Here is a 14498-nt window from a genome sequence, read left to right on the forward strand (position 1 = left end):
GGACTCGTATGAAAGCATATTTCATATGATTATAAAATTATTCTGTGATACAGAAGGAAAGAAAAGGCTAGCACACATTGTTTTAAGTTTAAAAAACGTTGAAAGAACATTTTATGAACACAAAACTAGACTTACTAATTAATAATTATAAACTTTAATTTAACAGAAACAGAGGAAATGAGAAAATTAAAAGTGGAAAAATGTAAGAAATTAATCCAAAGCTTTAACACATAAATAAATTTTACAAAAATGTTTATGAACTGAACTTGTTACCATAAACATGATTTTCATGAGTAGTTTTCTGATGATCTGGATCACAATAAAGCAGTAACATTATAATATGAAATAATATATATCTAACCTTTTCTATCTCTCTCCGATAGAAAGCAATTGCCAGTCAGTAGAGTGACTTTTTTTATTTTTTATTTTACCTTTATTTTACAAGGAAATCCCTTTGAGATCAAAAATCTCTTTTACAAGAAAGACCTGGCCAAGGTAGCAGCTATACACAAACACAACATACATTGCTTTATATAAAAATACCAGTTCTGTTGTCTGTGGGTGGTCAGTGATGTCCAACCCACCAGATCATAAAGAATGCAATGGTGAATAAGGGACTTTGCATTTGTAATAAACTATAGAGATGCATGATACACTGAATCAAGGCTCCATAAGATGGAGGAGGCTGCGTGAATATATGTCACCATAAACAATCGCAGACAGAAAAGTTGCAATTTTTTTTTGGCATTGAAAGTAAAGCTAGATTTATTTCTAAAATAAAAGCCAACCTTTACTTTGAGCTTCCTAACTAGATTAGCAATATGTATATAAAGAATAAAAGTTTGTCTTCTATTCATACCAAAGTGCTTGTACGAGGGCACAATCTCAATGGATTACCACCAGACGTGAAAATGCTAAGATCATCAAGAAACTATAAGGGAGCTTTTGAGAAAATTATGAACTTCATTTTCTGAGGATTTAAAACCAAATTTAATTTGAGCAGACCAGTTTGTAATGACTGAAATGCAGTCTGAAGCTCTTGCACCGCCTGTGCTATGGAGGAAGCTTGCTTATAAATGACAGTGTCATCATCATAGAAGTGTATTTTTGCTTGATTGTCCTTACCTAAGTCATTTTTAAAAATAAAGAATAGAGCAGGTCCCAAAATGGAACCCTGGAAGACCCGTTTAGTTATCTCAAGAAACTGATTTGTGGCTCTCTGTATGGACACACTGAGTCTGATCTATAAAATAATTTCTAAACCATTTAACAGTTTTAGAAACCAGGATCCCAAAGTTTGCTCAGCAACAATTCATGGTCAGAGGAGTTTGAAAATCTAGCTTGGGCCCACAGTTTATTTCTTAAATGAATTAGCTCTTCTGAGGCTTAAAAACAAGTATCTTCTCCCCCTCATCGACCCCGTTCTCTCCCACCAGTTAGGTCTTGAGAAGTCAAGTTCAGAGCCAGAGACCATTCTCCCTCCTTCATGCCTTGTGGCTGTAGCTTTTTGGGACATTGAGACCGTGGTTCAGGAAGCCCAGTGCACCCATTCAGATCTAGTTACGAGTCCTCTTAACTGCTTGTTTGTACCTGATCAAGTTAGGTCCCAGGTGTTCTGGTGGGGTCTCATCTCTAAGCCTGCATGCTATCCAGGACTCCACCGCACCTTATTCTTCATTTGACAACATTTCTGGTGGCCGTCCACGTCCCAAGACTGCTGCTCTTTTGTATCTGCCTTCTCCATCTGCGACTGCAGCAAAGCATCCCATTCAGTGGATCTTCAGCAGACCCTGGTCTCACATAATGGTGTTGTTACCAGTCTGCCTCCATCAGAAATTAATACAGTTATCCCGACTATAGTTTCTGATTTTCCAAAGATGTACACTTGTTCGTCTCTCTAAATTGCCCTCTGCAGATCTGCTGGTCATCTGACGCCATGCTGTGTCTCAGCTCATGAACAGCTAAATCAGGCTGCAACAAGCAACTTATGTCAAGTTTGTCCAGTCAGGAGAGTTACTGAAACACTCGTAGCAACCACAACCCCACAAAGGCGAAAGATATTTAGGAAAAATATAAACATTTTGTTACTATAGGCTGTTCTCTGGTCCAGGACTAAAGCCTAGATCAGCCTCCAGGGAGTCAGTCCAAGACTGATCCCTCTGTTCATCTTCAGCAGGTTTCTGCCTACACCTGATTCAAGAATGTTAAGGTGTGTTCACACAGGAAGCAAAGTGAATCTTTGCCATGCGTTACTATAGCTAACTATATGAACCCGAAATAAAATATTTTGCTGTGATTTAATTGCAATAAACTACTCAAAAGGGTACTGTTTTCTGAACAGAGAGTGACAGGGCTATGCTATGCTCACTTCTTTCATAGTAAAGTAGCTGGAATCAAGTAACAAACACACATTTTCAGAATTTACCAGGTGATTCAACTTCCACGCTTGGCAGGTGACACATAATGGTAATTTCTGTATTTCCACAATCGGGGGGGCTTTTTGAGTGTTGTGTTGGGAGGACTTGGCGGAGAAGAGGGACAGAGCTGCTAGACATGATCACTGTGTCTAAATTAACAGGCTATGTCCCACAGTCCAACACTCTTTTCAGTCTAAATTTTCAGGAGGCAGCTGACTTTGTGCTGAGTCCAGGTGTGTCCCCTGCTAGCCAACGGTTTGGTAACAAATGCTGTGCTAGTTCGCCAGTCATCAAAAAAAAGTGACACATACAATGCTATGATTCCTGTGATCGGTTCAAATGGTGTTTCCACCAGAAATGGACTGCTCCAGAGTTCACTTGACAGTGGTCAGAGACCAGAAGACCCCTTCAAGGTAGACCAGAGAGCGGTTGTTTGATTGGCACCAGAGTTCACAGCAACAAAATGAACTGCGCCAAGAGGGTAAACACAGCAGGGTTAATTTCAACCGGACCAGTGGTCAACCCGCACCAAGGGTGCACTAAAGGTTTGTGTGAGTAAAAACGTGTGCAAATGTGATATCACCAGCAAATTAACACATAAGCTGATCTACTAATGGTATGCATGCAGAATGACGTCTTTCAATAGTGCAAGATAGCACCAGTTGTTCATTTACTACTTTTGCCTTAATGAATATGCAATTTGGGGCGTTTCAATTTTATTGTGCAAAGTAGTGGGAGGGTAACATGCAAATACATTTATTTACTACACGCAACGTGATCTAACAAGCCTAAACGCAATTTCATGTGAATGTAACAGCATCTGTATTTAATACGTTTGAAAGGATGGTGCAAACCGCCAAGTGTTGCAGAGATGGCTGCTGTTATGGTTGCGAGAAGGAGACACAGCCGTAATGAAAGAATATAATATTATTCTATATGCAATATATAGAAATAAAATTATTTTACTTTATTTATTTAACTGCATGAATTGAATTGTTCTTTTGTATTTTCCTTGAAGCTTTGGCAATACTGTTGTATTAACATTCATGCCAATAAAGCAAATTTGAATCGAATTGAATTGAGAAAGGGGTTTTTCCATTTGTTTTGGCATGACTAAGGAACATAAGCATATTTTGCCTCTCCAGCCATAGTGGAGCTGTTGGCTGACCTAAGGGCTGATTTGGAGCCAGTTACAAGAAGGAGTCGCCAGTTACCTGCCTGCCCAAACTTCTTTGCAACTCTGCTTTTCCACGTGTCTGGGTCATTCCAGCATACTGTATCTATTTCTGCTGGGGTTTCCCAAAGCAGTTTTTCAGCTGTGCTGTCCCAATCAGAATCAGCTTTATTGCCTGGTATGTGTACACATACGAGGAATTTGACTCAGGATTGTACAATGCTCGTGATGTGCTTACTTATACAATAATACAGTAATAAAATCAAACGCAGGCTACAGTATACTGAATGCATATATACACACTATAAACAAAACAAACAGATTGAAACAATAGTGCAAAGAGCAGAGTGCAAAGGATGCTGGAGTATGTACATGTCGGAGGTGGATGTGATATAATTGGTACATACACATACAACCAAACATGTACACGGTGTGATGAGTGCAAAAAATGCTGGAATAAATAAGTATTATGTGCAGGAGTTATGTCATGAGGTAGGTGGATTTGGTATACAGTATATACAATATGACAATATAACCGCTCTGAAATAGAGAATGGTGAATAAATACTAAGAGGTAACCAGTAAACAGGTGGCTGATTAGAGTTACTGAGTTATTGCTTAGGAATTGTTCCTGACATTGTGTGTCAGAGTCAGCTGTTCATCAGAGTGATGGCTTGTGGGAAGAAACTGTTCCTGAGTCTGTCTGTTTTGGCGTACAGTGCTCTGTAGCACCTACCAGAGGGAAAAAGTTGGAACTGGTTGTGTCCGGGGTGAGATGGATCTGCAGTGATGTCTCCTGCCCGTTTCCTGACTCTGGAAATGTATAAGTCCTGAATGGAGGACAGGTTTGCACCGATGATCTCGTCCTGACTGTCCATTGTAGTCTGCTCCTGTCCTTTTTGGTGGCAGATCCAAATCAGTAAATGCTCCATATTTGTTTCTAGTCTTTTCGACCACTCATCACCACTACATTGCATTCACAATTCACACACTGAGATCACACACAATATATATATAGTTATTTTACCAGACCTTACTTTACCTCTTGCCCTAAGTGGCTCAAACAGAAACTAACATTCACTTTACTGGAAGAATAACCACAAGGGCCAATTCCGGCCCAAGCTTGCTCAACCACTCAAAGCGCTTTTACACTACATTGCGTTCACCATCACAAACATCCGTTCTACCTCCTGAGCCACAGCCGCCCGCCGAGGACAGACTGGATGATGGCTTGGATGTGTAGAAGTGGATCAGCAACTCCTTAGGCAGGTTGAGTTTCCTGAGCTGGAGCAGGAAGTACATCCTCTGCCGGACCTTCTTGATGATGGTGTCAGTGTTGGGTTCCCACTTCAGGTCCTGGGATATAGTGGATCCCAGAAACCTGAAGGTTTCCACAGCAGACACAGGGCTGTTGAGTATGGTGATGGGGGGGTGCAGAGTGGGGTCTCCTGAGGTGCAGTTGTTGGTGTAGAGGGAGAATAGCAGGGGGAGAGCACACACCTGGATGATAATGTGCTTATTGTCGTGGTGCTGGATGTAATGTTCCCCAGCCTGGGTGAGTTTGGTGCTGAGGATGTCCGGGATGATGGTGTTGAACGCCGAGCTGAAGTCCACGAACAGGATCCTTGCATATGTCCCCTGGAGAGTCGAGGTGTTGCAGGATGTAATGCAGTCCCAAGTTGACTGCATCATCCACTGACCTGTTAGCCCTGTAGGCAAACTGTCCGGCCTGTAAAGTCCTTCAGGTGGGCCAACACCAGTCTTTCAAAGGACTTCATGACTACAGATGTGAGGGCGACAGGCCTGTAGTCATTAAGACTCTTCAGCTGATCCAGAATGCTGCAGCACGTGTTCTGACAGGAACCAGGAAAAGAGATCATATTTCTCCTGTTTTAGCTTCTCTGCATTGGCTTCCTGTAAAATCCAGAATAGAATATAAAATCCTTCTGCTCAACTACAAAGCTAATGGTCAGGCACCATCTTCATGAAGGGCTCATAGTACCTTACCAGCCAAGAGGACAGGTTACAGTGCAATAAACAGTCTGGGTTCAGGAGGTAGACACCATCTCCAAGAGTAGGCTTAATACTTTCCTCTTTGATAAAACTTAGAGTTAGGGGATTTGGAGATGTTGCTTTTTAAGAGGCGTTCTGAATTTCAACCATGGGCACTGTAAGCCTTAGAAGGTTAAATGAAGAATTAGATATTTCTGTGGAGTCTGCTGGATAATATTTGGTCTCCATTAACAGGCTTTCATTGAGAACAATCTTGGATAGAGGTGTTCAGTTCAAATGTAGATGGACGTTTACATTAATTTATATGTCATTTGTAAATGTTAACGGGGCAGTGAACAGAGGACAGTGCAGTGAACAGAGGACTGTGCAGTGAAGAGAGGACGGTGCAGTGAAGAGAGGACGGTGCAGTGAAGAGAGGACGGTGCAGTGAAGAGAGGACGGTGCAGTGAAGAGAGGACGGTGCAGTGAAGAGGACAGTGCAGTGAACAGATTACAGTGCAGTGAAGAGAGGACGGTGCAGTGAACAGAGGACTGTGCAGTGAAGAGAGGATGGTGCAGTGAAGAGAGGACGGTGCAGTGAAGAGAGGACGGTGCAGTGAACAGAGGACGGTGCAGTGAACAGAGGACTGTGCAGTGAACAGAGGACTGTGCAGTGAACAGAGGACTGTGCAGTGAACAGAGGATGGTGCAGTGAAGAGAGGACGGTGCAGTGAAGAGGATGGTGCAGTGAGCAGAGGACAGTGCAGTGAACAGATTACAGTGCAGTGAACAGATTACGGTGCAGTGAAGAGGATGGTGCAGTGAAGAGAGGACGGTGCAGTGAAGAGGATGGTGCAGTGAGGAGAGGAGGGTGCAGTGAAGAGGACGGTGCAGTGAGGAGAGGACAGTGCAGTGAACAGAGGACTGTGCAGTGAAGAGAGGACGGTGCAGTGAAGAGGATGGTGCAGTGAAGAGAGGACTGTGCAGTGAAGAGAGGATGGTGCAGTGAAGAGAGGACGGTGCAGTGAAGAGGACAGTGCAGTGAACAGATTACAGTGCAGTGAACAGAAGACTGTGCTAAGAAGGAGATCCGTCTGAGCGCTGAATGGCTGTGGTCCTTCATGATGCCATGTGCCTTCTTTGGGCACCTCTGGTAGAGGAAACCCTCTGGCCAGGAGACTGTTGCTAGTGATATGCCACCTCCACCACTCTCTGTAGTGATTTGTGGGTGTGGGCAGAGCAGTTCCCGTACCAAGCTGTGGTGCAACGCGTCAGCAAGCTCTCGATGGTACACCTGTAGAAGTTCTCCACTGGAAATAGAGCCGCTGATGTTCTTTCTTGACAATGGTGTCCGTGTGAAGTGTCCAGGACAGGTCCTCAGTGATGTGCACACTGAGAAAATTGAAAGTGCTGACCTTTTTTTAACCTCACCAGCACCAGTGTAGATGGGGAGGTGTCCACCCCCCTGCTGTCTCCTGTAGTCTACTATCATCTGTTTTGTTTTACTGACATTGGGAGTGAGGTCCTGGCAGTAGCTGGTTTATGACATCACCTCTTCTCTGTAGCCCGTCTCCTCATAGTTTGTAATGCACACAGCCTGGTGGTGCGCCAGTGTTGAGAATCAGCAGACCATGTGGTAGTCATTTAAGCAGGAGACCACTGGTTTCTTGGGAACCGGAACTATGGTGGATGCTTTGAACAGGGTGGGGACCACAGTTACAGGATGAAGATGTTGGTGAACCCCTCTGCAGGTTGATCAGCGCATGCCCTGAGATGCCATCCGGCCCTGGTGCCTTGCACAGGTTGACCGTTTAAAAAGACCGTCTCATTTCATCCGTTTGTAAAGTCAACACGACAGCCCCCTGCCCACACGTGGTGGGGTAGTGGGTGCTGTGTTGTCCACATCGAACCAAGCGTTAAAGGTGTTAAGCTCTTCCGTGAGCGTTGCTGAACAATGTCCTTGTTTTTCCCTTTGTACTCCCTTTGTGATGCAGCATAACCCATTCCACTTGCATCTGGGGTCAGAGCTGAGGTAGCTGGACTCCTCTCTGTCCCTATAGTCCCTCTTGGCATTCCTGGACTTCCGGAGGTCATATTTGGCTTTGTAGGCATCAGGGTCCCCCGAGTTAAAAGGGGCGGTAGGTGCTCTTAGTTTTAATGCGGATCTCATGGCTGACCCAGGGTTTCTGGCTGAGGTAGGTGCAGACGGTAGCTTTTGGAACAACGTTGTCGATACACTTATATAGGCTATAATGGAGTCTGTGTGGTTAGTGATGTTACCATCGGCTGCAACCTCAGACATCTGCTAGCCCGATATCTCAAAGCAGTCCTGTATGACCTCATCAGCCTCTTTGTTCTGTTTGTAAAAGTTGACTGTAATGTGAAAGTGTATTTATGGTTGGAGGTATTTTCTGAAGAAGATGACTGTACAGCTTAGTATTCGTGGTATCTATGGTGATATATGTGTTGATGTATTGTACATAAGGAAAGCAGGGGGGTGTACTGGAGAGTCGTGCCATGTGGTTAGGGTTGTGATGGATTGTCTGCACCCCCTGTGCTCGTTCTCAAAAATAAAAGGATTTTATTTTGAAACATCTTTTAAGGAAGTGTTGAGTTAACGATAGCTTAACAATGATGTGAAAAAGTGGAGTTAATCAGAAAATAAACCGTATTATTGATGAGTGGTGATCCTGTTGTATTGATGAATCAATGATGACTCATGCTGAATTCACCATGTGATCATTACTGACCACCTTTAAATGAGTGATAAACAGTTTATCTTTGCGTTGTGGTTAATGAAACAGACGGTAAACTTTATTTAAAGAAACTTTATTGATATGTTCTCAGTGTTTCCATGGTGACTCTAGTAGTAAGAGTCCATGATGCGCCTCATGCTCATGAACCTCATGTTGCCCATGCCCATGCTCATGAAGTTCCTGTACTCCCCAGGCCTCATGTACATCATCCTGCCTCTGTAATGGGGCTGCTCGTACATCAGCCAGTGTCCGTCCATCACATGACACGACATGCAGTTGGACATGCGGTAACGGTCCATGATGTTGTCGCAGTCGTCCATCATCTCGTACATCTGGCCTCCGAAGTTCTCCTTCTCGTAGATCCTCATCCTGTAGGACCCGCGGTGCTGAAACACATCCATAATCAGTAATCAGTAATCGCTCATCATTCATTAGAACACCTGAGCTGGTCTCTGTAGTGTGCTGTGATTGGTTGTGCGGTTACCATGGGGATCACGCGGCAGGACCTGATGCACTCGTTCATTCCCATCATGCTCATGTAGTCGGAGTACTCGCCCCTCCTCAGGAAGTACTGGTTGCCCATGAAGTTGGGGCGGTCGTAGACCATGAAACAGCCTCTCTCCACCCTGCAGGAGTGACACCTGCTCAGGTAGGACGACATGTCAGCAAAGTCGCCGCTGCACTCGTAGGAACGACCCTGGAAGTTCCTGTCCTCGTAGAAGACGACCTGACCGTGGGACAGAAGACAGATTTAAAGTTAGTGATGAGCTCTGACTGACTGACTGATGAGTCTGAGGATCCTTCTCCAGGTGGTCCAGATCCTGTCGAGCTGGTCCGGTCTCTAAAGCTAATTTCCACGTTCATGACAGCTGTGCAGGGGGTTAATGTTTACATATCGCACCAAATTATGCATAAATAAGGACGTGGCCCCTTTGAGTGACAGGTGGGTGCCCTCTCAGATGGCTAGCCGCTAGGTGGTAAATCCAGTTCATGTGTGTGTTCATCTCATGTGAAGCCATCTGGGGAAATAATTTACCTTAAAATTACATAATTATTGTTGCTGTGAAAACATGGATCTCCGTATCACTTCGTAAAAATCTGTTAGTGATCCTCGGATGTTAGAAAGTCATGTGACCTTTTACCTGGAAAATGTCACTAAACTCAGAGATACGTGTTTTCCATCTGTCCCATTCTAAGTCTGTGTAATGGGGAGAAGTGATGCATGGTGGGACTTACCCTGCTCTTCGTGTTCATGTCGGTGGCGGACATGTTGGCGTGTTGTTGACGTGCTGCTCTGTGCTGAGGGAGGTGGGCTGCCTTCATACCTGTGTGAGCTCTCAGCTTTTATACACCTGAGCGGCACTCGCTGCTTTGTGTTTCAGAGCGCCGAGTCAGCACACACACAAAGCCTCTTTGAAAGGGTTAACAAAGACTCGGAGGCCTTCAGCTGCTGTTTTTATCAGCACCAGCACTTTGTTAACCTGTTCAACTCTGAACAGCAGAACAACACACCTGGCACACCTTCCAACCTTCAGATTACTCTGAAATGAACCTTTAAGCCTCTTTAAACTGACGGAATCACAGAAACACCAGTTTTCATTAAACATACAAACAGTCGTGTTTCTCAGAGACGAGGTCAGATCAACATGTTGAATCAGCTGCTACTAACAGTCCATGGTGATCACCTGTAGTTTCTGAACATGTATGACAGGAGTTGTGTGAAGTGTGAGGAGTTCTTTCAGACGTCATGTCAGAGACGAGGTCAGCCTCACAGTTTGGGTCAACATGAAACTCTCCTCATCAACAAAAGGTGAACAGTTTTGTGAAAAAGTCAAAGCTACAAGAAGCCTGAGGACGTAAAATCTGACGGAGAGACATCAACTATGACTCCCAGGGTGCAATTCACTACCAAACAGCCAATCACAGAGCTTCACCTTCTGTTATGCAGCTAAAGACGACGCTGTTGAAGAAACTGAAAACCATCCGCGGCTTAAATCAGTTCACGTTTCATTTCAGGCGCTACAGCGGGAGGTGTTTCACTGTACGACAAAGCTTTTTGAAATCACGCTCTGATTCCCTCTTACTGGATTCTTCTCCAGAGCAACAACAGAGGCTCATGGGTAATGTAGTATTTAAAAAAGAGGAAATCCAAGCGTAAACCTGATGATGGTTCATCACCCAGCAGAGTGTCTGTGTTCAGTTTATGAAGATTAAACACTTCACAACTCATAAAATATATTTATGAAAAATAAAAGCCCTGCTAAATCCAGTAAAGAAACAGTGATCATGTGATTACATTTCTTTATTTATTAGGAGACAAACGTTAATGAAATTCTGTAAATGCGATCATTGTTAACCAGCAGGTTCACTTTCATCATGAAGTAAAAAATCAGGCAGACAGAATTATCATTCTGCAGCCAACAGGAAGCAGCAGTAAGAAAAGAGTCACTGAGTCATGCAATAAACAATAAGACATAAATAAAACAAGACAGTCTCCATCAAAGGGTCAAAGATGAGTCACGTAATATTCCTCAGAAGAGTTTGTCAGACTTTTACAAAAAAGAAGAATTTTGACCTGAGATGACCTGCTGACCACCAACATGAGAGTATGAAGCGCACACACATTTATTATCATCATTATTAATATAATTATTATTTGTACTCTATTTTTACTACAGGATGTTACTCTCCACATGGTATCAGCGTTTCAGAGCTGAAGAATGGGAGCCAGATGAAACCACATCAAACTGAGCGTCCTCACCTCTCAGCCGGATCCAGACAAACCTGCCCCTCCAAGGTCCCGTTTCCTGTTTCCCACCTGGAAGCTGTGACGTAGCTGCTCTTAGCAGAAACAGCTCCACCTGCTGGAGATACCTGAACACAGGTCAGACAGAACCCTGTGCTGGATGAGATGGATTCAGTTATGTCTAATAGAATGACATTATTATTGTTGTTTGTTCTAATTTGTCTTTTCCGCTGTTCTCAGAAGACCATCAGTGGTTCTCTGGTTCTGTGCCAGTAACAGGAAGTGCTCACTGACAGAACATGCAGGAAAGTGAAACCAGCAAAGATCAGGACCAGATCTGGTTACAGTGAGCAGGTGAAGACTCACTCCCACCAGTCAGGAGCATGATGATGGGTTTCTTCTGATGGACCTGCCGGACGGTCTTCACTTCCTGCGTGAGTGTTTACCTCTAAAGGGCAATTTATCCATCTGCGTCAAATCGACGGCATAGGCTACGGGGCTACGCAGAGGCTACGCCGTCGCCTGACGCGCCACGACGCGGACCGTAAGCTCTGTGATTGGTCGACTGGGTAGCCTCGCAATGGGCCTTAAGTCGACTTGTTTGTGAGGAAGCAGCTGCTGAAACCTGGAACAGGCTGAGAGCTAAAGGTTTGAAACCTGGTTTTAAAGAATAAAAGTCTTCAGTGGGTGGTGGTCTTCAGTAAAAGTCCTCAGACAGAGTTTTGTTTATCTTCAGTTTGTCAGAAAGGTCGGGCAGTCTCTGCAGCGTGGGAAGTGAGGAAGTTATGAGCTGTGCTGACGGTCCTTCAGAGTCCAGACTGAGACGGCACAGCGAGGGGAGGGACATGTTAAACCTGCTCTGGACACATGGTGAGACGTAGGTCAAGGTAAGCTTAGTGTCTTGCTTTGAAGCAACATCCAGTAGGATCTTCACACAGAGGGACTCTCTGGAGGAACATCCCCAGACTGGAAGTTCCCTTCACATTGGTTTCGGTGCTACACTGGACCTTACTCATTTCCCTAATTTATGCCTCGTCACCTCCTCAGTCCTCCGTCCTCCGTCCTCCTTCCTGTGACCTGGAAATCGATCTTAGCGCGCCATCATGAAGGACATCCCAGTTCCTAAAATGCACCTCAAGGATTGAGGATCTAGGAGGTTCCTGTTATTGTACATGTTGTCTGTTTATGAAGCTGGGTCAGCAAGCACGCTCTCCTTCCAGATAAACAAGTCTTTTCTTTCTGCAGCAGCTGGAAAGTCCTCAGTCCTCCTCCTACCCAGAACACCGGCTGACGGACTCCTCCGCGGCTCCTCATGCCACCTCATCTCAGCACCATGCGCACCTGATGTTCCCCGCAGTCACTTCAGGGTTCTGGGAAATGTAGTTCCTGCTCCGGACTTGGGATCACCAGGTATTCACCTCAGTGTGGATTATTATCGAAGGGTGATTATTTCTACTGGGCTTTAAATCAGCAAGAGAATATTTTACTGGCAGCCCGGGTTCACTTAAATATAACTTCTTTTCATTTCTCCGTATGAAGAAAGACATTAAGAAAAGCAAGGCAGGTGGGCCAGGTGACCCAGAAGTCAGTATATCATAATAATGGCCGTTCTGTAACATTATACAGCACTAACGTCATACTAGGGTCCCGTTAGAAGAACAAATAAAGAACTAAAAAGCAGAGTGATGGAAGTGTTAGCCACAGCAGCCTCGCTGCATTTATCTGTGTGCAGTCCAGTTTAATGGGCGCATTGCTCGGTTAACCTCAGTAGCTGGTGTGTGCAGAGCTGTTACTGTCAGCGCTGATATCTAACGTGGTTTTCACCTTAACGTGTTGCTGCTTGAGTGAAGGCAGAATGAAAGTAGGTAAAGCTGATGTCTCCCTACTCTACCAGCAGGTGGCAGTGAGAGTGGCTTTAAATGTTTGCCTGCTTTGTGTCTTTGTTAGCTGTTAGCTTATCTCCCAACATTTATCCAGATTATTGATCCAGTTGGATTTAATGCCGTCATTTCATTCATTCATTCATTCATTCATTCATTTTGCGCAGACGTCTATATGGAAACGATTTTATCATGACTTCTCTGGTGACGTCACATATTCAGCAAGACGTATTTAATATAGTATGATATGTCATATAACGTTCATAAATTAATGTTTTTATTTGGCATACTGTAAGTAGTCAAATAGAGGTAGGGCCTTTATTCACAACAACTGGTCTTCAATTGGATCGAGACAGGCCTTTGGTTCTAACTCCCTCTGTCTGATAAGAATGCTTCCTCATATTTTAGTATGAAGCCACCTTGTTTTGTAACACCATGGGGTGGTGATGGACAGGACACATGCCTTTGGTGTGTGTCCCTGAGCAAGACACTTAACCCCTAGTTCCCCCAGGGGCGTGCGACTTCTGACATATTTAGCGATTGTAAGGCGCTTTGGATAAAAGCGTCAGCTAAATGAATAAATGTAAATGTAATAAGCTCCCGTTTGGCCTGTAAAACATGTGTAACTGCTGTTAATACAAAATCAACACTTCCTGCATCTGTTTGAAATTAAAAGCCCTCTATGTCTCAGTGGACAGAACCCCTTCATGTAATAACAAGGCTTTTAGTGTGAAACATTTGCAGGAACTTCAGTCTCTTACACTCTTTTAATACAGTGCCTCAAATGTAGCTGCTGCCCTCTTGTGGCACGTGTATGTTACTACACAATACCATTTGCCTGATCAACATACTCACAGTCTCAGGAAAAAGTATGTGGAATTACCTGGATCTCAGCATAAATTGGTCATAAATTGTGATCTAATCTTCATTTAGTCAAAACAACAGACCTGAACAACAGTCAGGAGGAAGTTTGGACCCTTCCTCTTTACAAATCTGTTTCAGTTCAACTAAATTCTTGGGATGTCTGGTGTGAATTGCTCTCTTGAGGTCATGCCACAGCATCTCAGTCAGGCTGAGGCCAGGACTCAGACTGGCCCACTCCAGAAGGTGTATTTTTTCTGCTCTGTTGTTGATTTACTTCTGTGCTTTGGGTCGTTGTCCTGTTGCATCACCCATCTTCTGCTGAGCTTTAGTCGGCGGACAGATGGCCTTACATTATCCTTCAAACTTTCTTTATAAACTTTGGAATCCATGTTTCTATCAATGATAGCAACCGTTCCAGGCCCTGAGGCAGCGAAGCAGTCCCAAACCATGATGCCCCCTCCACCATACCTCACAGTTAGGATGAGGTTTTGATGTTGGTGCACTGTGCCCTTTTTCTTCCACATAGGGTAGTGGTTTCCTTTGGTTTCATCTGTCCACAGAAGATTTTGCAGTAGTGCTGTGGAACATCCAGGTGCTCTTTTGTAAACTTCAGACATACAGCAGTGTGTTTTTGGACAGCAGTGGCTTCCTCTATGGTGTCCTCCAACGA

The 14498-nt window shown here is 44.3% G+C and overlaps 1 protein-coding gene across 1 annotated transcript; it reads right to left on the reverse strand.

The window, feature by feature from the left end:
• Window positions 1-8445: 8445 nt before the first annotated feature.
• On the reverse strand, window positions 8446-9937 carry LOC123961774 (gamma-crystallin M2-like). The gene is made up of 3 exons (XM_046037427.1): window positions 9575-9937; window positions 8823-9065; window positions 8446-8724 (listed from the first exon to the last, which is right to left on the reverse strand). The coding sequence occupies exons 1-3, from the start codon at window positions 9659-9661 to the stop codon at window positions 8446-8448; spliced, it is 609 nt and encodes a 202-aa protein (XP_045893383.1). The 5' UTR covers window positions 9662-9937.
• Window positions 9938-14498: the final 4561 nt, after the last annotated feature.

This window comes from Micropterus dolomieu, linkage group LG22 (assembly GCF_021292245.1).
Source record: "Micropterus dolomieu isolate WLL.071019.BEF.003 ecotype Adirondacks linkage group LG22, ASM2129224v1, whole genome shotgun sequence".
NCBI classification, from domain to species: Eukaryota; Metazoa; Chordata; class Actinopteri; order Centrarchiformes; family Centrarchidae; genus Micropterus; species Micropterus dolomieu.

What these genes read in the sequence shown, in the direction of transcription:
- LOC123961774 (XM_046037427.1), bottom strand. Translation starts at nt 9,661, where the DNA reads ATGAAGGCAGCCCACCTCCCTCAGCACAGAGCAGCACGTCAACAACAC. An exon ending in ACATGAACACGAAGAGCAGG is followed by an intron (nt 9,066 to 9,574) that starts GTAAGTCCCACC and finishes TCCCACGGTCAG; the next exon opens with GTCGTCTTCTACGAGGACAG. An exon ending in CCTGCCGCGTGATCCCCATG is followed by an intron (nt 8,725 to 8,822) that starts GTAACCGCACAA and finishes GATGTGTTTCAG; the next exon opens with CACCGCGGGTCCTACAGGAT.